This window comes from Falco cherrug, chromosome 4 (assembly GCF_023634085.1).
Source record: "Falco cherrug isolate bFalChe1 chromosome 4, bFalChe1.pri, whole genome shotgun sequence".
Taxonomy (NCBI): Eukaryota; Metazoa; Chordata; class Aves; order Falconiformes; family Falconidae; genus Falco; species Falco cherrug.
In genome coordinates this window covers 57,251,150-57,270,144 of record NC_073700.1, presented here as the reverse complement: position 1 = coordinate 57,270,144, position 18,995 = coordinate 57,251,150, and the positions used below count along the sequence as shown (strand labels likewise).

Below are 18,995 nucleotides of genomic sequence, written 5' to 3'. Positions count from 1 at the left end.
CAAACCTCCATGGATTGCTCTGCCTGGCCAGAGGAATGATTTACTAAACCTTTTCCTGAGTGATCCTCCCCTTTAGGCCAAGAGATTAATCTCATCAGCAATCTGTGTGTGTGTGTGCATGTGTGTGTGTGTGTGTACACTCAGTATTTCACTACATTGAATAATGCTGTCATCTCACTCAGCTCCATCTTCCTGAACAGGAATCTGCCTGGTTTTATGGACTTGTAAGGAGCTGGGATGCTGCATGTCTCTTCTCCAAATCCTTCTCCTATCCACCCTATCTGACTTAAAATACCAGGGAAATTATTCAGAAGAATTAAAACCTTTATTGCATCCTTTCCCTGAGCTGGCAGTAATGACTCTTTAAACATGCTCCCTGTATTTTACAAAACAGGTTTTACTAGCAGTTTGGGGGAAAATTCTAATAAAGATCTAAGTTATTTTGAATAATTTCCTTCTTATCTTTTACTGATTTAAGCCCAAGTTAAAAAAGAGATATATGATGGGGGGTGGGGGTGGGGATGGGGGGGGGGGGTTTGCTACACAGATGTCCGTGGAAGCTGTGAAGCATGAGTCATGGTGTGAATATAGAAGCCCTGAGTTGTCATCCCTGGTGAGCAGAGAGGATGTATTTCTTAATATTAAAGTTCCTTTTTTAATTTTAAAAGAAAATGACTTAAAGCCTCCTGTCCTTCTGAGACTGGTTGTCAATGGCATCATTGCAGGTTACCATGGCAATATATGCTGAGATAATAGATTAACAGCCATTGATTGACTAGAAAACTTAGAGCTCTTTTATCGTGGGATATGCCAAATGTATTGACAGAAAACAAAATTCAAAGTAATATCTTCCCTTGACGTTACACCGTTGCTGTTCTCAGTGCTGCAGGGGCCTGGTTTTACCTGATCTGGCTCAAGAACCAAAATATTTTGCAATAGTCGATGCTGTACCAGGTGTTTGGGTTTTTTAATTAGCCAGGGCAGTGCCCATCCCTGCATCCAGCTGGCTGGAAGGGGCAAGCCTTGGGTGTTTAATTATTCTGTGGCTAGATGTATGCTGGCCACAGACATCCCCAAAGGTGGGGTGAAGTTTGGGCTTGAGAAAGGGGCTTTGCAGAGTCAAGGGGGCTTGTCTGTGTTATATATGGGGCTCTGCCATTCCAAGGCTTTTGTGGAGGAACAGGGGATGCAAGCAACGAGTCTTTAAACCCTCGTGTGCAGTTATGTATTTAACCACAGATGTCATCACTAGTTTGATGCTTTGCCTAAAAACGTATTTAGACCCTATTATTTAAGTACAGCAGGAATGAAATCACCCCGCTTGGGGAATAAGTGCTGGAGCAACACTTACTAATTGTGGATTCATTGTCGGCTCTGTAGAGATGCAACTGGCTGGTCTCTCTGGAGCAACATTTTCCAAACTTTCCCAGTCGTAAGCCTTTCTTTGGCTTAATTTTGGGATCTGGAATGCTAGCAATAACTATTACAATTGCTTCAGTTTGCAGTCCTGCACATAACTTCTGGGCAGGTGTCTGGGAGAGGGAGAGCTGGGGGACAGCAGCCCTCTTTTCCTGCCTTTCCCTCCCCTCCCAGTGTGCTCTACACATGCTTGGATCGTGGTCCCCCCACTGAAGGATGTGCCAAGATGCAGCCCTGTGTTTGAAGGCGGCTGTTTTAGCATCCCCGCAGGTGCTGAGCAATGGGAAGGGGCGGGTGTGAGCTGGCGCCGGAGTAGCTCATCCCAGCAGATGCTGAGCTGCAAGGTGAGCGCCCAGCAGCCTCTTATTTCCCAGCTCTGCTCAACCATGCTGCAGTTTGAGGGATAGCTCTTGAAAACAAACCCAAACCTCAAACAAAGGGCCCGACTTTCATAATCACACATGCAAGAATGCATCCACAGTTGCTTAATTGCTACATGCAATTACCCTCCAAATTAGAGGGCAATTACCCCAATTCAGTGTACAATCTCTGTCATTTTATATTATAAAATTACATGTACAAATAGCTATATAGGGACATAACTAAGTGTTTGCAAATAACTTCAGTTGCATACACAGTTTCATACATAAAGCCCGGTGGTTTTGACAGTTAGGCAAAGAGACTGTCTGGTAAATCACTCAGTGTTTATGCAGACTATTTTGACACGTCCCATCTTTTTGTATATACTTTCATTTTAGCTTTTAAAAAGGGGACAAGCAGAGATAAAGAGCTGAGATTTACAGCAGCCTTCAGCCTTGGGGAAGATATTCCCCATGTATCTAATTATGAGTTAGGAGCCCAGCAACTGCTAACACCTAGACCCAGAGTTGCTACACTGGATCTTGGCTATAATTTAGCAGCTGTTGGATAATGACACAGCCTCAGTGATCTGTCAGCAGCTCCAAATTAGAAGAGCAGAGTTTAGTCTCAGATCGGCAGCAAGGTCCCATGCCTCAGCAGGCTGAAGTCCTTCAGTTCAAGAGGACCCATTTTAATGAGCTCCCTCTCTGCCTTGCAACTCCCAAGTAGAGGAGAGAGGTCTTCCTGTGTCGCATGGCGTTTCAAGTGCTCTTCCCATCGTTACCTGCCTCAGATAGGTGCTGGGGGTCTTGCTCAGCAAAAACCTAGCGATGCTTCAGTCATTTGGAGCAGAAAATCAACCCGAGGGAATGGGCGTGACGATGGTTTCTCAGGACCACGGTAAAAATGTTGATTTCCACCCCAAAAATGGGTGGTGGTGGGTAGCCTTCCTCTGCCTTCATGATGCGTTGGGAGTTATTTCAGCTTGGTGGTATTTTGCATAAAGGTATTTCTGCGCGGCTTTTGTTTGAGGAAGGTGTCGGGAGAAGCCACATTGCGTCATCCCCGAAGTGCTGGGTGGATGCAGTGGGATGCAAGAAACCCATCTGCTCCTGGAAAGCCTAATTCTGCCTTAGACTTTGATTTCAAACAGGACTTCAGACTTTATTCCTTAAATGACTGTTTATGGATTGTGGTATTAAAATGTTTACTGTTTTTGTCTGGCTGCTACCATGAGGCTCTTTTCGATGGAGAAAACTGGGGCTGGTAGCAGGCTGCGCTGCTGGAGATGCCATGCTCCTGCCCGGCATGCGTGCTCATGCTTTGCTTGCTCAGCGTTTTCTGCAAAGCGCTGCCAGTGCAGTGAGGCGGTTCTGCCTGCAGTAGTTTGTGCAGGCAATCGTCCAGCCGTGGTGGAAACATCTCCCCTGCAAAATGTCTATGTGTGGGGAGGGCCAGCAGATCCACCTGTGTTTGTACCTCTTGCCTGTACCTATTGGGAATCTCTGCTGGATAGGAAACAGCTTTTTTTTCTAACTTTTGCTTTGTGGCTGGCGGAGTAGGGTTAGGCAGGAGGGTAATGGGAGCCCAGTGAATTAAACCAAGTTCCGACAGCCATCTTCAAACACTGGCTTAGCAAATCTTTTATATCTCGTTGCGCCCAACTCCTGTTGACTTTCTGCCAAAAGCTTAGCAGCTCCCTGGTGTGTTTATTTTCCATCCTGTATGAGCAGGGTGTCCTTACCAGGCAATGCCACCGAATGAAGGGTGTCAGGAGTTTGCCGACCACTTACTGACGCTGGTATGCAGGAGACAGCAAGAGCGTTGGGGGGAGGGGAGGGCAGAGCCAGTGGGACACAGCCCCTTTAGTCCTTCTCAAGCTGTGGTTTGTTACTGCATCCAAAGGCTTTTGTTTCAGGAAAGGCTTTTTTTGGCCAAAATTAATCCTGTCTCCTCTTTCGGTTGTGCAGGTTTGGTTCAACATCTGCCTTTGAGCCAGGTTGTGCTGCTGGGCGTTGAGGGAAGCCCACTCAAGTCCAGCCCAACCCTTGTTGCGCTAATGCATCAGCTGTGTCCAGTGGAAGGAGACAAGCGCTTCCTGCAGCCGTTTTGGGGCAATACCCTCTGCTTTTTCTTGCAGCTTGAAATGAGAAGCAGGACATGGTTGATCTGTGTCTCTCTCACCTGTGTCACTCGGCAGAAGTGTCCAGCTCAGTGTTTCTTACAGACCTGCAGTGGTTTTGGGGGAATGGGTCCTTATGTATCCATTGCCTAAGGAGGGAGGAGGAGGCAGGAGAAACTACATGGCTTCCCAGAGATGTAGGAGCAGAGCTCCAATTTCCTCCTCTTAGTCATCACCACCCCACCTTTCTCCCTCCAAGGGACAAAACCCTGTTTCAGTTCCCCCTCCTTCCATTCAGTTGAGAGTTTTAACATAGCAAGTGCAGGTAAAGCAGTTAGCTACAAACTTTGGTCTCTGTGTGATCCATTACAGAGGCAAGGTACGAGTGTTTCTCGATGAGCTAAAGCAGCAGGTAAATTAATACCCAAGTCTTGGAGTCATGCCTCTTCCTGCTGAGACCATCTTGGGCACAAACAGAAGGGCTTCTCGCAGTTCTGAGCACCCAGCGGGATGAGGGTCCTCACCAAACAGCTTTTTAAAAGGGTCTGGAAGCAGGTAGCAAACACGCAGGTTTCAAAAGTGTCTCCTTAATGCAAGCATCCTTAGGAGCTGTCTTAAGGAAAGCATACATACATTTAGTCATCCAAAACTTTATACATGCTTTTATTCAACTAATCTAAACTTTGACAGCAGGGGAAAAACTGTGAAAGGCCTTTTTCCTGGCACGGTTGCTGTTTGCAGAGTTGGGTTTGCATGTTTGCAAGCAGATCTTAGTCTTCAGCTGAAACTTGTTCCAGAAAAGACAACTGTCTTGGGGGAAGGGAGCCTGGGCTCAGCGCAGGATTTAGCAGCCTCAGTTTGCTGGTCCCACAGCTGATACAGCTCCTGTTTCACATCTTTTTAACATTCCCTTTTCAAAGCAGAGTGGAAACATCAAATCTCACCACAGCTTTGTGCATTGCATTGGCCTTCATTGCAGGTGGAAGAAAACAGAGTCTACATAATATTGCTCGAGGTTACAGATGGAGGTGGCTGAGCCAGGATTAGATTTTGGGGCCGCTTCCCAGGCAAATGGCTCATTAAACCTTCCTGCTCTCCAGGAGATGGGGTTGGGGAGGGAGAGGAAATTTCCATCTAGAGCAAAAGCGAGATTGGGTTTGGAATGATGGAAATGATATTACAAAATGTATTTCAAGGGCTGGACCAGAAGGCGATAGTGAGTTATTAGCTATGAAGTATCAGCTGGAAGCCATGTGAAGTATTAGAACGAAGCTAAGATATTTATTCATTCCTTTATAAATAAAAAGATATCGCTCTCCCTGCACACAAGGCAGTGTTCCTTCGCTTTCCTGCTGTTTTAACCAGTATTTAGGAAAAATGCTTAATCTGCCCTAACAAAGTGTGGTGTAAGTATCAAGAGAACAAATACCAAGGCTTTAATGAGGAGCGTCAATATTGACACAGTTCTGTGTTAAGGGATATCGGGAGGTTGTTTTTATTATAGTAAGCAACTTGTCAGAGGAAAACTCAAATGTAGCTTTGCAAGTGCCGATAAAACCTGCAGGTGCTATTGAAATTGAGCTCTTGTTCATGTGTGCTGTCAATATAATTTCTAGTTTCAGAAGTCAGCTTTATGACTTTCTCATACCCCTCTTCCCTTGCAGTCTCTCCCACGATGCAGATTAAACATTCCTCCCCAAAAGAGTTATTGAAGGATGGAGCACCTCTTCAACTTGCGAAGAGATCTTCCTAGTCTGATGAGTTTGTGCCGTACCATGAAAATTGCCCACTGCTGATTCCAGGTGTTGGTATCAGAGCAGGCTGGACACGGCTCCCCTAGCTTGTGCATAAGCTATGGTTTCTCCTGCAACCTTCTTGCAGTTCCACTTCTGCTTTGTGGCAGATCATTTGCACTCCTTGCGTGGCATGTGTTGGCAGCAGAAGGTTGTTTTTCTACAGATCAGGCTACACTGAATAGTTTGAACGCAATCTCTGGCTCAAGCACCATCTTTAACGGGCTCTCTGTGCACTGCAAAATTGGAGGTGAATCCTGCTGTGAGGTAACAGCGTGCAGACTTGGCAACTTGTGGAGTTGCAGGCTGTGGAAAGGCAGATCAGGCTTCTCCCAGCTTCCTGCTCCCTTGGGACAAGTCATTTAATCTTGGCATGTTGGATCTTCAGTTGGAAGTAATACTCCCTTCCATAGCTGGGTGTTGTCAGGGTACTTACATCAGTAGTGGGTGGGTGTTCAGGTGTGGAAACGATGAAGCTACGGAAGGTATCCGGGGCCTGGAGCTGGTGCCTGTGCTCATGCTGGTGTTTTTTCTCTGCTGGCTGTAAGCCACTTGCTGCTCAGCATCTTACGAAGGCTGAATTGCATTACTTTGTAGAGGCCTTTCAGAACTGGCTGGTTTGCCATGTTGAGTGGGAATCACAAGCTGGGTTGCAGTTATATCATGCAGACATGGCCCTGACTGCCTTAATCTCAACATTAAAGGTTGTGTCGCCTTTGGAGAAGATAAAGAGTCGTGAAAGTACTGCAAATTTTTCCAGCCAGAAATTTAGTTCTGTGCTTTGCAAAGGTCTGGCTATTCTGGGAGCGCAGCAGTTTCATTTCACCATCCTGTGGGACCCATTCATGTTTTTTACTTAGTTGTCAACACATTTTATTGGGCTACCTATATTTTTCATGATTGCAGTCCAGAAAAATAACAGCCAGGTCTGACCTTGCCTTAGGTTGGGTAATCCGGAAGAGAGATGGCTGCAGGGCATCTCAGGTTTTACAAAGTCAAAAGCTTCATGGTACCTTTTCTGATTGTCTGCTTATGCCATGTGTTTGTTTCATTCTTCTTCTCATTTTAAACTAATCCTCAAAATGCCATAAAGCAGAATATTTCCAAATGGAGATAGGATTTCTAAGGCTTAGGACAAAACAAGCCATCTGTGTTTCCTTGCTTGATTCCAGTTTTAACTGAAGTGTCTGTAATCGTGTTTCAGTTCTGTGCCGTGGTGTCTATGGGGGAATTGTTTCACTTGAGGCAGCAGGAGGTCCTTGGTCCTTTGATACCAGGTTCTAAAGGAGGGAAGATGCACAGGCTGCGGAGACTCTTTGTTTCGGGTGGCCACATGTCTGGGGTGGTGAGAGCTGTTTGAGGAACAGTTGCATTTTGCTGAAGGTCTTGTTTGAGCGGAGAGGCAGTGTGAGCTGTGTCAACTGCAGCTAAAACCATGCCATTTATTCTATGGAGACTTATCCAAATAAGACTGAACTGGGATCTAAGTGTGGAACAGGCACTGGTCTGGCCCTCCTCAGCAGGATGGATATAATCTATTCTCAGTTACATCCTATACACATGAGAAACCGTTTGTTTTTAGGTGGTGTTTCTCAAAATAGTGGTGGAGAGAGAGGGCAACTCCATTGTGTGACACCCCAGCAAGCGGCATGTAGCACCCTGGGAGGTTGTCTTGCTTAAACAGGGTTTTTGTGGCTACAAGGTAACTGGGTGTGGGTTGCCTCGTACATCCCCCCATGTCAGGGCCCTGTGGTTGAAGCACTGGCCAGAGGAGACCTGGGGGTTGGGTCTCAGCTGGGCTTTTGACTTCACCATGGGCTCAAATTGTAAGCCTGTGCAAACCTGTGCTCTCTGTTCTCCATCTCACATCAGCAAAGAATAACCTTCAACACCATGCTGAAGCTCACTTTGATGAGCTGCTTAGTTCCCAGGAGGCAAATGTATGCATCACCTAAAGCATAGCCACCTGGAGATGTGTCTCCTGGGATCTGTTTCTGATTTTGCTTGAACATACTTGGGGTTTGAATTTTGCTTTAGGACCAGGCCATGGAGAGGCTGAGACAAGGGAATGCATTTACTACAATGCCAACTGGGAGCTGGAAAAGACCAACCAGAGTGGCGTGGAGCGCTGCGAGGGGGAGAAGGACAAGCGGCTCCACTGCTACGCCTCCTGGAGAAACAACTCGGGCTCCATCGAGCTGGTGAAGAAAGGCTGCTGGTTAGATGACTTCAACTGTTATGACAGGTAATAGCCTAACTGGTTTTCTGAATCCAGGTTTAATTGTTCCTCTAAGTGCAAAGGCTCATGATATTTGCATCAGGAAAAGAAAGCCAAGTCCAAGTCAGTCAGCCCATTCATCCCCTATAATTACTTCTGTTGCTAATGCAGGTCTCAGAATTGTCACTTTTCTGCGTTGACGTTCTAAATAGAAGCTGCAAAAGGTACTTTTAGGGTTTTTTGTTGTGGGTTTGGTTGTGGTGGTTGGTTTTTTTTTTTCCTTAGCAAAGCTTTGATAGTTCTGGCATGCATTGAAAAACCTGTCCTGTATCATCAAATGAAAAGCAATATGTTCTTCCAAGAGCGTTTGGCGATACAAAGGAAAACTTGGAATCATTTGGAGCTTTCTAGAAAAGCACAGATATCTGGGGGTGGTTAGAGGTTGAGATATCCTGGCGTTGTGATGTTGCAAAAAGTTTCACTGTTCTTTGGCTGAGTTAAGACGGGCCAAGAGAAAGAGTGGGGCAGCAAAAGCAACAGGTGTGGTTGTGTGTCGCTGCCTGTAGCAAGCTGAAAAGGAGCAAGGTTTTGTAGCATGAAGACTCCAACCTCATTAAATGGCTGGGAAAATAAACTAGTTTTTTCTCATTTCCCTTGATGGAACTCTACAGAGGGGAAAAGAATTACAGCTAAAGAAAATAGCCCTCTGAAGTTTCACGGTTAGAAAGGGTAGTGTTCAGTAGCTCTAGACTTACTGTTTCTGTTAAAAAAAACAAACATGCCAATGAGCAACCAAGCCACCCAAACCCAGCCCTTTCAGTAAGGATTAACAGAACATAAAATTCAAGGATTTCACCTGATAAAACACCAGTATAGGTTGATCACACCTTTGTCCAATTCCCAGCTGAGCATCTTTGTAGCTTCTAATTCCAAACATTTTAGGACATCATGACCTAAACCCTGGGTCTGAAGCTGGGACTAGATTTATTCCCATGGGTGGAGAGTTTTCTCCCTTTGGCACTGTATGCTATCCCTACTTTTGTGTCCGTTGTCTTAGCTTTTCCCAAGTGTGAGTCGTTCCTCATCTTCATTCTATTCTTAGCCCCGGGGTTGCTTTCCCACCACACCTATTCCCTTGCCAGTTGCGTAGCCAAGCTCTATATATAGTTAAATTTTTATTCTTTCCCGATAAATCAATCCTCCTTGGCCCATTAGTCATCTTAATGCTGATCCTTCTGAGAACAGAAGGTCACTCTCGTTTCCTACTTCCAAGCAGAAGTGTTTACTGTAAACAGATTTCTCCTTTCAATGCCTGCTCTCGTATACAGTGACACTTGTATTGTCACTGAGTGTCTCTGCTCAGGGATGTAGTGGTTCTTAAACTTTGTCATAATGTGTTGCTCTGTTAAAATGGTAAAAAGTTTCCAGGGCTCCTCACAAGCCTTTTTGCAGCCCCAGGGTAGAGCATCCATTATCCTGCAGGCTGATTCTTCAAAGACACAGTTCCAGGGCAAAGCTAAAAGATCTTCTGAGAATTAACAAACAGTACAAGTGTTGAAAGCAACATTTGAAATAAAGGTTAGCTTTAATTAAATAAAGGCTGTTTAAATGCAGTCTTCCCCCCCCCCCCCCCCCCCCCCCCCCCTTCCCTGAGTGCCCTCTGCAGTCTTTCATACAGGTAGTGTTGCATCCCAAGACAGGAAAAATGGCTAAAAAGATGATTTTTCAATTGATGCTGCTGTGCTGACGCCCTTTTTGTCTCTATCTTCAGCATCTTTGGATACCGGACTCCTGGGTGCAGCCTTGGGAGATGCATCTGTACCTATCTCTGCAAAAGTGTCCCCTGGATGCAGGGCACGGTCCTGTTATTCCAGGCTGCAGCTCCCCTTGGAGCACAGGCAGCACATGCTGCTACGTGCCAGATGCTACCTCCTTGTTGCTGGAAGATGAAAAATGCAGGAGTGCAAGGGTTGGGATGCTGAGGGTGATGGCTCCTTACTCTGTAAGGAAACAAGAACGTGGCACATGTATATTTAAGGTTATAGGAAAAGGTAGTGTTTAAGAATCGACTTGTGTGCTCTTTGTTTATTTACACAGCCCCACCAGAGAGATTGTGTTCACGTTCCCTTGAAGAGCACGTGTACTGCTATGAAACGTGCCCTCAGTGCCATAGAAAAATGTGTCATTCTCTCCCACTGTCTCATTTGTAATATTTGCTAAGTATAACATGTCATGTGTACCTGGATGGCTGCCCTGAGCGCACACCAACTCAAAGACAGGGATAATGAATTGCAGATGTGGAGCAGGCTGTTTTCACTCATTAGCTTGATTTCTTAACCAACAGATTTAGCAAAGGATGTGTTTTCTATTGAAGACTCCAATACTGATGCTGTTAAATCCAAAGGGCTTGTTATCTGATTTCACGAAAAAGCATCTGGAAACATTGCTTAACTTGTTAAATCTTTGTTCATTTGAATAAGTCAAATAGCTGCTTTTTTTGCTTTGAAGTTTAAAAAAATAAAAGCCTGAAAAACAAACCAAGCGTTTCCCAGCTGAGACCTTGCAGGAGACATTTTGGCTATAGCCACTTTCCCCCCCCCAAAAGGAGTAAAGCACTGAAAACTACCCCGTGTTATGACTGAAGAGAGCTCTTTCTTCTCGTGGCAGTATGTCAGTGATACCACAGAAAGGGAGGCTTGGCATGGGTTCATAAATGAGTAATAATGTCAAACACATATGATTGTTTTGCTACTTCCTCCGAGTGGTCAAAGGAAGGAAGTTATGCATATAATTTAGCTGGGCTTCAGGAAATAGTTTGATACAGTTCTCTGCGGAGAGCAGCTCTGCAACCCTCGTAACTAAAAGCAGAGGGTAATGTAGCAAAAGGTGGCAGGGAAGGGAAGCAGACATTGAAGAAAGAGAAAGAAATGACTGCTAGAGCAGTGCAGAAATCACTGCACGGCTCTTTTGGCATTGATCTGTGGGAGAGGGAGGATGTGTGAAAGTGGAGTTGGTCTGATCCGTGGAAGTCCCCTAACACCTTGCACAGTGTAGAAGGAAACCTCAGTGCTGAGGAGGCTGTAGCGCTACCTGGATAACAGGCAAATACAAAAAAAATGAGAGCTGCAACCTGTTTTTCTTAAAGGCTTTCATGCAGGAATAACTTTTTTAAAGGAGGAGGTAGCATTTGAAAATTAAACTTAAAAAAAACCACAACCCAAACCTGCAGCCTCCCTCCTGCCTGCAGTGGGACCGTTGCTGCTGGTGTTCGATGCCCTTCTAGCACGTAGAGTTAGCGATGCTCAAGGCGGTGAGAGCAGTCCTCGCTCAGCCCTCATCTTATGTACTTTATGGCACAGTCTTTAACTGCATGATCAAATACTCCTCTCCACTGACAGCATACATACAGGCTGTGAGAATGACACTGTTCAGGGAACAAGGCATCTCTCCATCGTTTTTCTGCTGCTCTTTCAGTTAGCGGCGGCGGCTGTTATTTATTACTCACCATCTAATGCCTTCAGTACATATGGAAGCATTTGTTTCCTTTACGGTCTTTTCAAGGGTCTTTGCTATCCGCTGGGGTACTTGAACGCCAAGTTGTTTTCTGTAAGTGGAGACTGCCGATCTATGCAGCGCAGCAGCAGGAGAAGGTGCATGGAGAAGACGATTTGGGGCAGGTCAGCTCCCCAAGACCAGAGGCAGGAGTTGGCTGACGTTGTTTTTTCTCTTCCCTTCATTGTCATGTCTGTCCCTCCCTGACACAGGCAGGAATGCGTAGCCACAGAAGAAAACCCTCAAGTGTTTTTCTGCTGCTGCGAGGGCAACTATTGCAATGAGAAATTTACCCATTTGCCTGAAGTCACTGGCCCAGAAGGTGAGTGACTCGGTGGACGGGGAGTTGGGGGTCTCTTCCTCTAGACCCAGTTTGTGATGACTTCTGGGTTGTTGGATACATCCGAGAGGACACAAAGCACCATTTTGGTTACAAGGTCCAGAAATCCTTCTGCTACAATTCTTTAACAATAGTTTTTTAAGGTTCTTTCACTCTGTGGGTAAAATGTGTTGTCCCAGCACCTCAGATACCACCAGCAAGGATTAGTTTTTCTTTATGGTGGATGTTCACAGTGGGATATTACAAAACCAAAATCCTGCACAAGGGGAAGAGGGCAGAGTGATTTATACAGCATGGAAGAAGGCTCAAACTCTTAAAAGGTATTTGACACCTTCTTCATTAATTTTCATAGGTCACAGGTCTCCAGATACCTTGAGCATTTGTAATTTTTGTATTTGATTGCTACTTTGTTGGTCTGGGGATTGAAAGGGAATGGGTGTGTGTGTCAGCTTTCAGAGTTTGTGGGTATACTTCAAGGAAGGAAAGTAATAGCTAGTACTTCTTCGGAGGCTAATAGAGAAATGATGATTCTTTCAGCTGTACGCTTGCTAAAGTATCATTCAATACAAATTATTGAAGCAGGTGGATTTTTTCCTTAGGATGGTTTCTTTTGCTATCAACTACTTACATTTACTGAGATGTTCCAATAGACCATTATCAAATTTTCCTGGGCTTTCCTGTTAGGTATTTAATTGTTTACATGGGGTTTATTATCTCCTGTTATTAATGTACCCGTAGCAACCTAGTAGCAAATATTATTTCTCTCACAGTTTTTTGTTTAATTTGGCAAGTCTTGCTATTTTTTCCTTCCCTGTCTCCAACATAGCAACATGGCTCCATTTAGTATTCCCATTGTTTGTGTCTCAACTGCACTGATGTAATTTGGAACAAGAGCTACTGTGGGAATAGTGCATTTGATTGTGGCTCCGGCAGCATTCTACTAAAAACTGACACCTTGTCAATCACTGTAAAAGGCAAAGCAACACTGCTAGGGATTTCATGCACACTTAATACCTTTGGAAGGGTTAAGAGGAGGAAATTTTCTTGCTGTATCCCAGCAAGAAATACCCATCTTAAATAAAGGTCAGATGGAGGCTCACCTTGCAAAGTGTGGTTTGGACCATTGTAACTCCATTACTAATAGCCACATGGAAAGGAGTAAACCGCAGAGTGTTATGAATACTGTTGGATGTGATGGGACATGCCATTAAGCGTTGTCAGCTTTGGAGGAGGAGGAAGGATGGGGCTGGGTTGCATCTGGACATGTAGCTGACAGTGCTGTTGCATGCCTGAAGGGTCCTTCCCCTCGCTTACCCTGCTCTTTTCTCGCAGTTATATACGAGCCACCGCCACCAACGCCCTCCCTGCTCAACATCTTGGTATACTCGCTGCTCCCCATTGCTGTCCTCTCCATGGCCATCCTCTTGGCCTTCTGGATGTACCGTCACCGCAAGCCTCCCTACGGGCATGTCGACATTAACGAGGTAAGGGAGTTACTCCCCTTTGTTTGGACCTTACAAAAGGCATGGAGGCTGCGTAGTATATGTTCACATCCACTTTTGCTCCACCCTTTTTCAGGTGGCCTAAGTTTTCTTCTCTTATCTTTTTGAAGTTGGTGGTACAGCTGGCCAACGTGGTGGTGTTAGCATCCCCTGTGAGGCTGATGGATTTAGATGGGGTTATCACCACGTCTGAGATTCCTAAGGGATGGAGTTCCATAGCCCTGCTTGTTGGCTACCCTTCCCCCCAAAATCTCCAAGCTGTTGCCTGTTTTCAGCCAACTTTCAGCAGAGGAGCAGAGATCAGAGAGATGATAAAGTTTGTACCAGCTTTACGGAGGGAGGGGAGATGCTTTCCCTGTTGAAGCTCGTTTTTATGAGCCATCAGAGAATGAGTGCAGGAGGTCATCCTCATGGTCCAAAGCCATCAGGAACTGGTCCTCGCTGGCTCTGCTGTGCCCTGAGCCTTCTGGTTTCTTCTGAAGGGCTGAGCAGCTACCTCTCCCTCCCTCCTCTACCCATTACAGCCCATACTGTGAACCTTTCCCAGCTGAAAGCAGATAGGACAGAGCTCCAGCCCCACGCATCCTGCAGGGTTGCGTTGTTCTCTTGGACCAGTGCAGAGTTTAAACAGATACGATCTTTATGATGCTGACAGACCTGTTTACTGCCCATTGCTAGGGTTATGTGAAACATGGCTAATGAAGTGCAAAGCAGTGGGAGGTTTTCGGTGTAGTTGGCTGTTGGGTCACAAAGATCAAGAAGTTCCTACTTTTGGCAGGAGGTAGCCTTGAGGTCATCAGTGTTTTACAGCCCAAAATAGCTCTTGCTTTGAGAACATGGGAGAAATCAGGTTTTGCCCAGAGGATGGCAGGTAGGAGTTTGACACACAAAGTGACAGCTGGAGGCATAGGTTGTTATAGATGTTCTATACAAATACCCTACAAAGCAAGATAGGGAATTTTGGGCTGCTCTTGCTGCAGACAGTACGGCTAAATAATTTGTATTAAATAAAATGTTACTTCTCTACACCTCTTTCCCCATCTGCAATATCTCCATTCCTCCCCTCCCTTTGTTTTACTGTCTGTCTTCAGCCGGTGACGAGGTTTTTCTCTCATGCAGGACCCTGGCCCGCCACCGCCTTCTCCCCTGGTTGGCCTAAAGCCTCTGCAGCTCTTGGAGATCAAGGCGAGGGGCCGCTTTGGCTGCGTGTGGAAGGCTCAGCTGATGAATGACTACGTAGCAGTGAAAATCTTCCCTATTCAGGTGAGAAAGGCATTGCATTAGGTTCTCACTTGCTGGGCTTCCTCACCTGTGCTGAGATGCTCTAAGTGCCCATGGAGGCTATGCTTTTTAAGGCCATAACAAAAATGCATTTGGACTCTTCCGCTGGGGGAAAAAGTTCAAGGACCCTCCGTTCCTACACTTTTCTCTGTATTATCTCCTTACCGAATGCATCCTGTAGTAGTAGTTGTTGCAAGAAGGGCAAAATCAAGCACATTTTGAAATCTGCAGGGTATTTTAACTTCACTGCAAATGTCCGTGGTGTTAAAGTCCAGTAAGACAGCGTGCAGCTGCGATGCCCAAAGCACACACAAAGGACCAAAGCCCTGGCTTTGTGTGTCTTGCCTGGGTAGATTGTAAATCCAGACCCGAACCTAGCAAACAGTTTACTGCTTACAAAGGCACAGCCCCGGCGCTGTGAAAGCTAATTGCACAGCAGCATTTCTGTCAGCTCACGTCTTCCACTCTAGGAAACCTTTGAACACTCCTGACTTGACTCTCTAGGAATTGCAGATGGAAACAGTAAAGCAATCAAAACTCAAATGAAAGAAGAATGACTTAAACTTCTTTGCGCTTCTCTGCTATCTCCTTCTTCATTAATTTTTTGCTCAGTATTTGTTGTCATAGTGTCGTTAAAGGAGATTTGCACATATTCTGTCCAAGCCAGCTGTGACCTACTGGTAAATATTCAATAGAGCCTAGATTACATCTTGCATTCATAACAGTTTCAGCTACAATGCGGATCTGGGTGCTGTATGCACAGGCTTTATTCTTGCAAGCATCCTTAGGAAATCTTGACAAATCTTATTTCTCAGTGAGGTTGAGTTTGGATTCCTCCTCGCTCGCCACACATGTGCTCTAGGAATTGCTGAGGATGATTTTGGAGAAGGGAGACTGAGAACAGCTACTTCCAGTCTTTCTCCAGCGCTTACCTTTTAGGAAAACAGCCTCATTCTGAAGGGACACATCACATCCAAATGCTGGAGGGTGATATTAAGAGGACCGTGAGCATCTCTGACTGAGCTGAAAGAGCTGTTTGCTTTAAAGGGAAGCGTGATCTTTGATGGTGCATTTCTCCCTGCTCTAGGATAAGCAATCTTGGCAAAGCGAGAGGGAGATTTTCAATACGCCTGGCATGAAGCATGAAAACCTTTTGCAATTTATCGCAGCAGAGAAAAGAGGGACAAACTTAGAGACGGAGCTCTGGCTAATCACAGCTTTCCATGACAAGGTAACGTATCATTGCACATACATTTTGGGAAGGCAGAGAAGCGGCTGGTTGTGGAACAGAAGGGTTTGGTGTCTAATATTCTCCCAGAAACTCCCCTGTAATCTCTCCAGTCTGTCCCTGGTGAGCTATGGCTCAGTGGTAGTGGAAGAATGCTCCTCCCCCCCTACTTCAAAGGCCCTTCCTTTAGCTTTCAAGGCTTTCCTACACAAATATAAGATTAATAAAGGTGGGACCTGGCGGGGAGAGAGAGGCACAAAAGACTACAGCTCACATATGTGGTGGTCACCATCCCTTACCATGCATAGTTGAGCACGTGGGAGCCAGGTGTCACAGACTGTTCAGTCCCAACTCACCCCTTGCAGATGGGCTCTGTGTTTGCTTTTGAAGCTCGGGGCACACCTCCGGCTTCATGAATTGCTTTAGTTATCAAACAGGACTAACACTTAAAATAAAACAAACACACGCAAATCCAGAGTTGAGCCAGCAGTGTTATCCCTCTGTTTAATCCAAGGTCTACTGAGTCAATCATTGCCACAACCAGCTGATATGATGCATCATCTTCTTGCATGGAAGGCTTTCCCCTTTCTTAGGTTAGATGAATTGCTCGGTTTGAGATTATTTTGTCCCTTCCTTACCTCCCTCCACTTGCCTGGCAGATTAGTACACTCCTTTTAGACATCCAGACACTTTCTGTGCTGTCAGGGGCTGAGGACTCACGAACGCTTCTGGGTTTAATTTCTTCTTCTTTCTTACTTCTGCTAGTGATTTTTTTCCCCCTGTAGAATCAAGGTTCAGATTTCTCAAGCACTCATTAAAACCATTTTCTGAACTGATGAGTTGGCACATCTGTCACGTAGCAGGGTCTGCGATTAAGAACATGCGATGTCCTGTTTCGCAGGGCTCTCTGACGGATTACCTGAAGGGCAATATTATCAGCTGGAATGAGCTCTGCCATGTTGCAGAAACAATGGCCCGTGGCTTGTCCTACCTTCATGAAGATGTCCCTTGGTGCAAAGGTGAAGGACATAAACCTGCTATAGCACACAGGTACGGCTTCTTTCCTTGACACCATTCAAGTGCTGTGTTCAAATGTTTACAATCTCTTTGAAATGATGCTGTTGAATGAAGGAGGAAATTGTGCTTTTAGGATGTGAATGCCTTTTAACCCAACAAATCCGATGCTAACGCAAGAATTTTTTTCAGTCACGTATGAAACGGTGAAGGGCATTGTGTCCTGTCTGTGAAACAGTCAGTGCAGTTGGTAGTGGTTCATGGCAAATGTCTGGAGGGTAGGTGCTTCCCTCTGCCATCAACTCTTCTCTTGACATGTAGTGGGAAGGAAAATCTGGTTGCTGCAGAACTGCTCTTTGAAAGGACTGTGCATGATAAATCACATTATAATCTGTGTATTTCTGTGGCTGTACCAAGATTTGGACCCTGTTTTTCCCTAAGTGTTTTAGACTGATAACTCCACTGCATGTCTTCCCACAGAGCTTTTGATCATTAGGTAAGAAATGGAGAAATTGTAGAAATGCAGAAAATGGCTGCTATTTATTTTTCACTGTAGCTTCATAGTGCCGAAATCGTGCCAGGGTGCTTAAGATGGACACCAGCGCAGGCACCACGGTGCCTCTGAGACGTCTCGGCACATGCTCCAACCCACCTGGGTGGCAGCTCTGTGGGGACAGCGGGAATCCAGAAAGTGGTGGGTTAAACCATCCTCGATGCAAGGATCCTTGTTTTAGCCCCTCTCCCAGTTCCACTTTGCTTGCCCTGGACTAAAGCATCTCTACCAGCTGGTTTGCTAGTGTCATGGCAGGAGGGGGGAGTTTTCCAGAAGGGATTTATGCAGGCTACATGCTGTAATCCACTGCCGTACTCCCCCACCACCCACTGCATTTCATCTAGGAGGGACTTAAAACCCCACGGTCCAGCTGCAGCAATTTGTACCCGGTCTAATGGGCATGTCTTCATGTACAGCAAGATAATCCCTGGTTTCGCAAGGCTGTCCCTGCCCCCAAAACACACACCCCCTCCCCGGAACCTGAAGATTTCTGAGAGCTGGGGGCTGTTGAAAGAGCCTGCAGCTGCCTTTGTGCTGCTCCTGGAACTGACCCCTGTGTCCCTGACATTTGTCCCTGTGGAATAAAGGCAGTGGTTTATACATGAAAATTCCTAAGGGTGGGGAACAGAGAAAGGCTATAGAAAAGCTTTAAAGCCACAGATCGTGCTCATTAGTGTCCCCATCCATTTAGCAAAAGATAAAAGACGAGAATGCACCATTTGTGTGAGTTCAGCACATACCTAGGGAAGAAGGATTTCAGGACACACGGGACCTCCCTTGTTTTACCCCACTCCTTTTATTTTTGTTTTAAAAGAAACCACCAAATACGTTTTCAGTCAGGGGGGTGGGATTTTTGAATGGCTTCAGACAATGCATGCGAGGAGGCGGGGTTGCCAGGTGGGACTCCCCGAGTCACTGCTGGGCAGGGGTTCAGCCAAGGCTTTACTGGCCCCTGGCACTACGAGGAGGATTAAGGTTCTGGGATCGCTTGTTGGTGCGAAAGTGCCCCCACGTGGAAGCTGAAAAAATCTCCCGTGCTTGCTCTCTTATTCCCTAGTTTGAAGCATTGCACAGAAAAAGACGCTTTCTTCTTTTCAGGCCACTTTACCGGTGGCCGTTTTAGGATGGTCTAATGCATCAGGTGTTAGTGGGAATTCTACGTGGCGTGGCTTGGATTAAGTCTGTCTCCCTGTCCTGGGTATGTTTGCATTGCAACTCACACTTGCCGGTTCATGGGGGATTGTGGAAGGAAGGAAAGCGTGGAAAAATGGGGAAATGTATGGAAATTGGGGGGAAAAAGGAAATACAAAGGGAAGTCCCTACATCATGTATCAAGATGTGGTAGTTAACTGTTGCATGCCCGAAGGGCAGTGCTGGTGAAAACCAGCAGGAAATGCCTTTGCAATAATACTGATTTACATCCCACTTCACTTTGGAAGCATATCGTTCTAGCAGACTGTAATAATTTCTGTGTGGTCCTAGCTGAGCCACTGCTTTGCAAAAATCTCGTGCACAATCTGTATCATCCTGGAGGGCATAATCCCCTAATGCTGACTGAGCAAAGGAGTTTATCTATGTCATTAGATGATGGCTGTTTTCTAAGCCTGTGGGGA

The 18,995-nt window shown here is 45.8% G+C and overlaps 1 protein-coding gene across 1 annotated transcript in view; it reads left to right on the top strand.

The window, feature by feature from the left end:
- The window catches only part of ACVR2B (activin A receptor type 2B), a 108,299-nt gene that overhangs the window by 72,102 nt on the left and 17,202 nt on the right, over positions 1 to 18,995 (top strand). The window contains exons 2-7 of the mRNA XM_055709474.1: positions 7,732 to 7,939; positions 11,677 to 11,786; positions 13,137 to 13,288; positions 14,426 to 14,569; positions 15,675 to 15,818; positions 16,717 to 16,865. Coding sequence (XP_055565449.1) covers positions 7,732 to 7,939; positions 11,677 to 11,786; positions 13,137 to 13,288; positions 14,426 to 14,569; positions 15,675 to 15,818; positions 16,717 to 16,865 — 907 coding nt within the window. The remainder of the gene's footprint in view (positions 1 to 7,731; positions 7,940 to 11,676; positions 11,787 to 13,136; positions 13,289 to 14,425; positions 14,570 to 15,674; positions 15,819 to 16,716; positions 16,866 to 18,995) is intronic.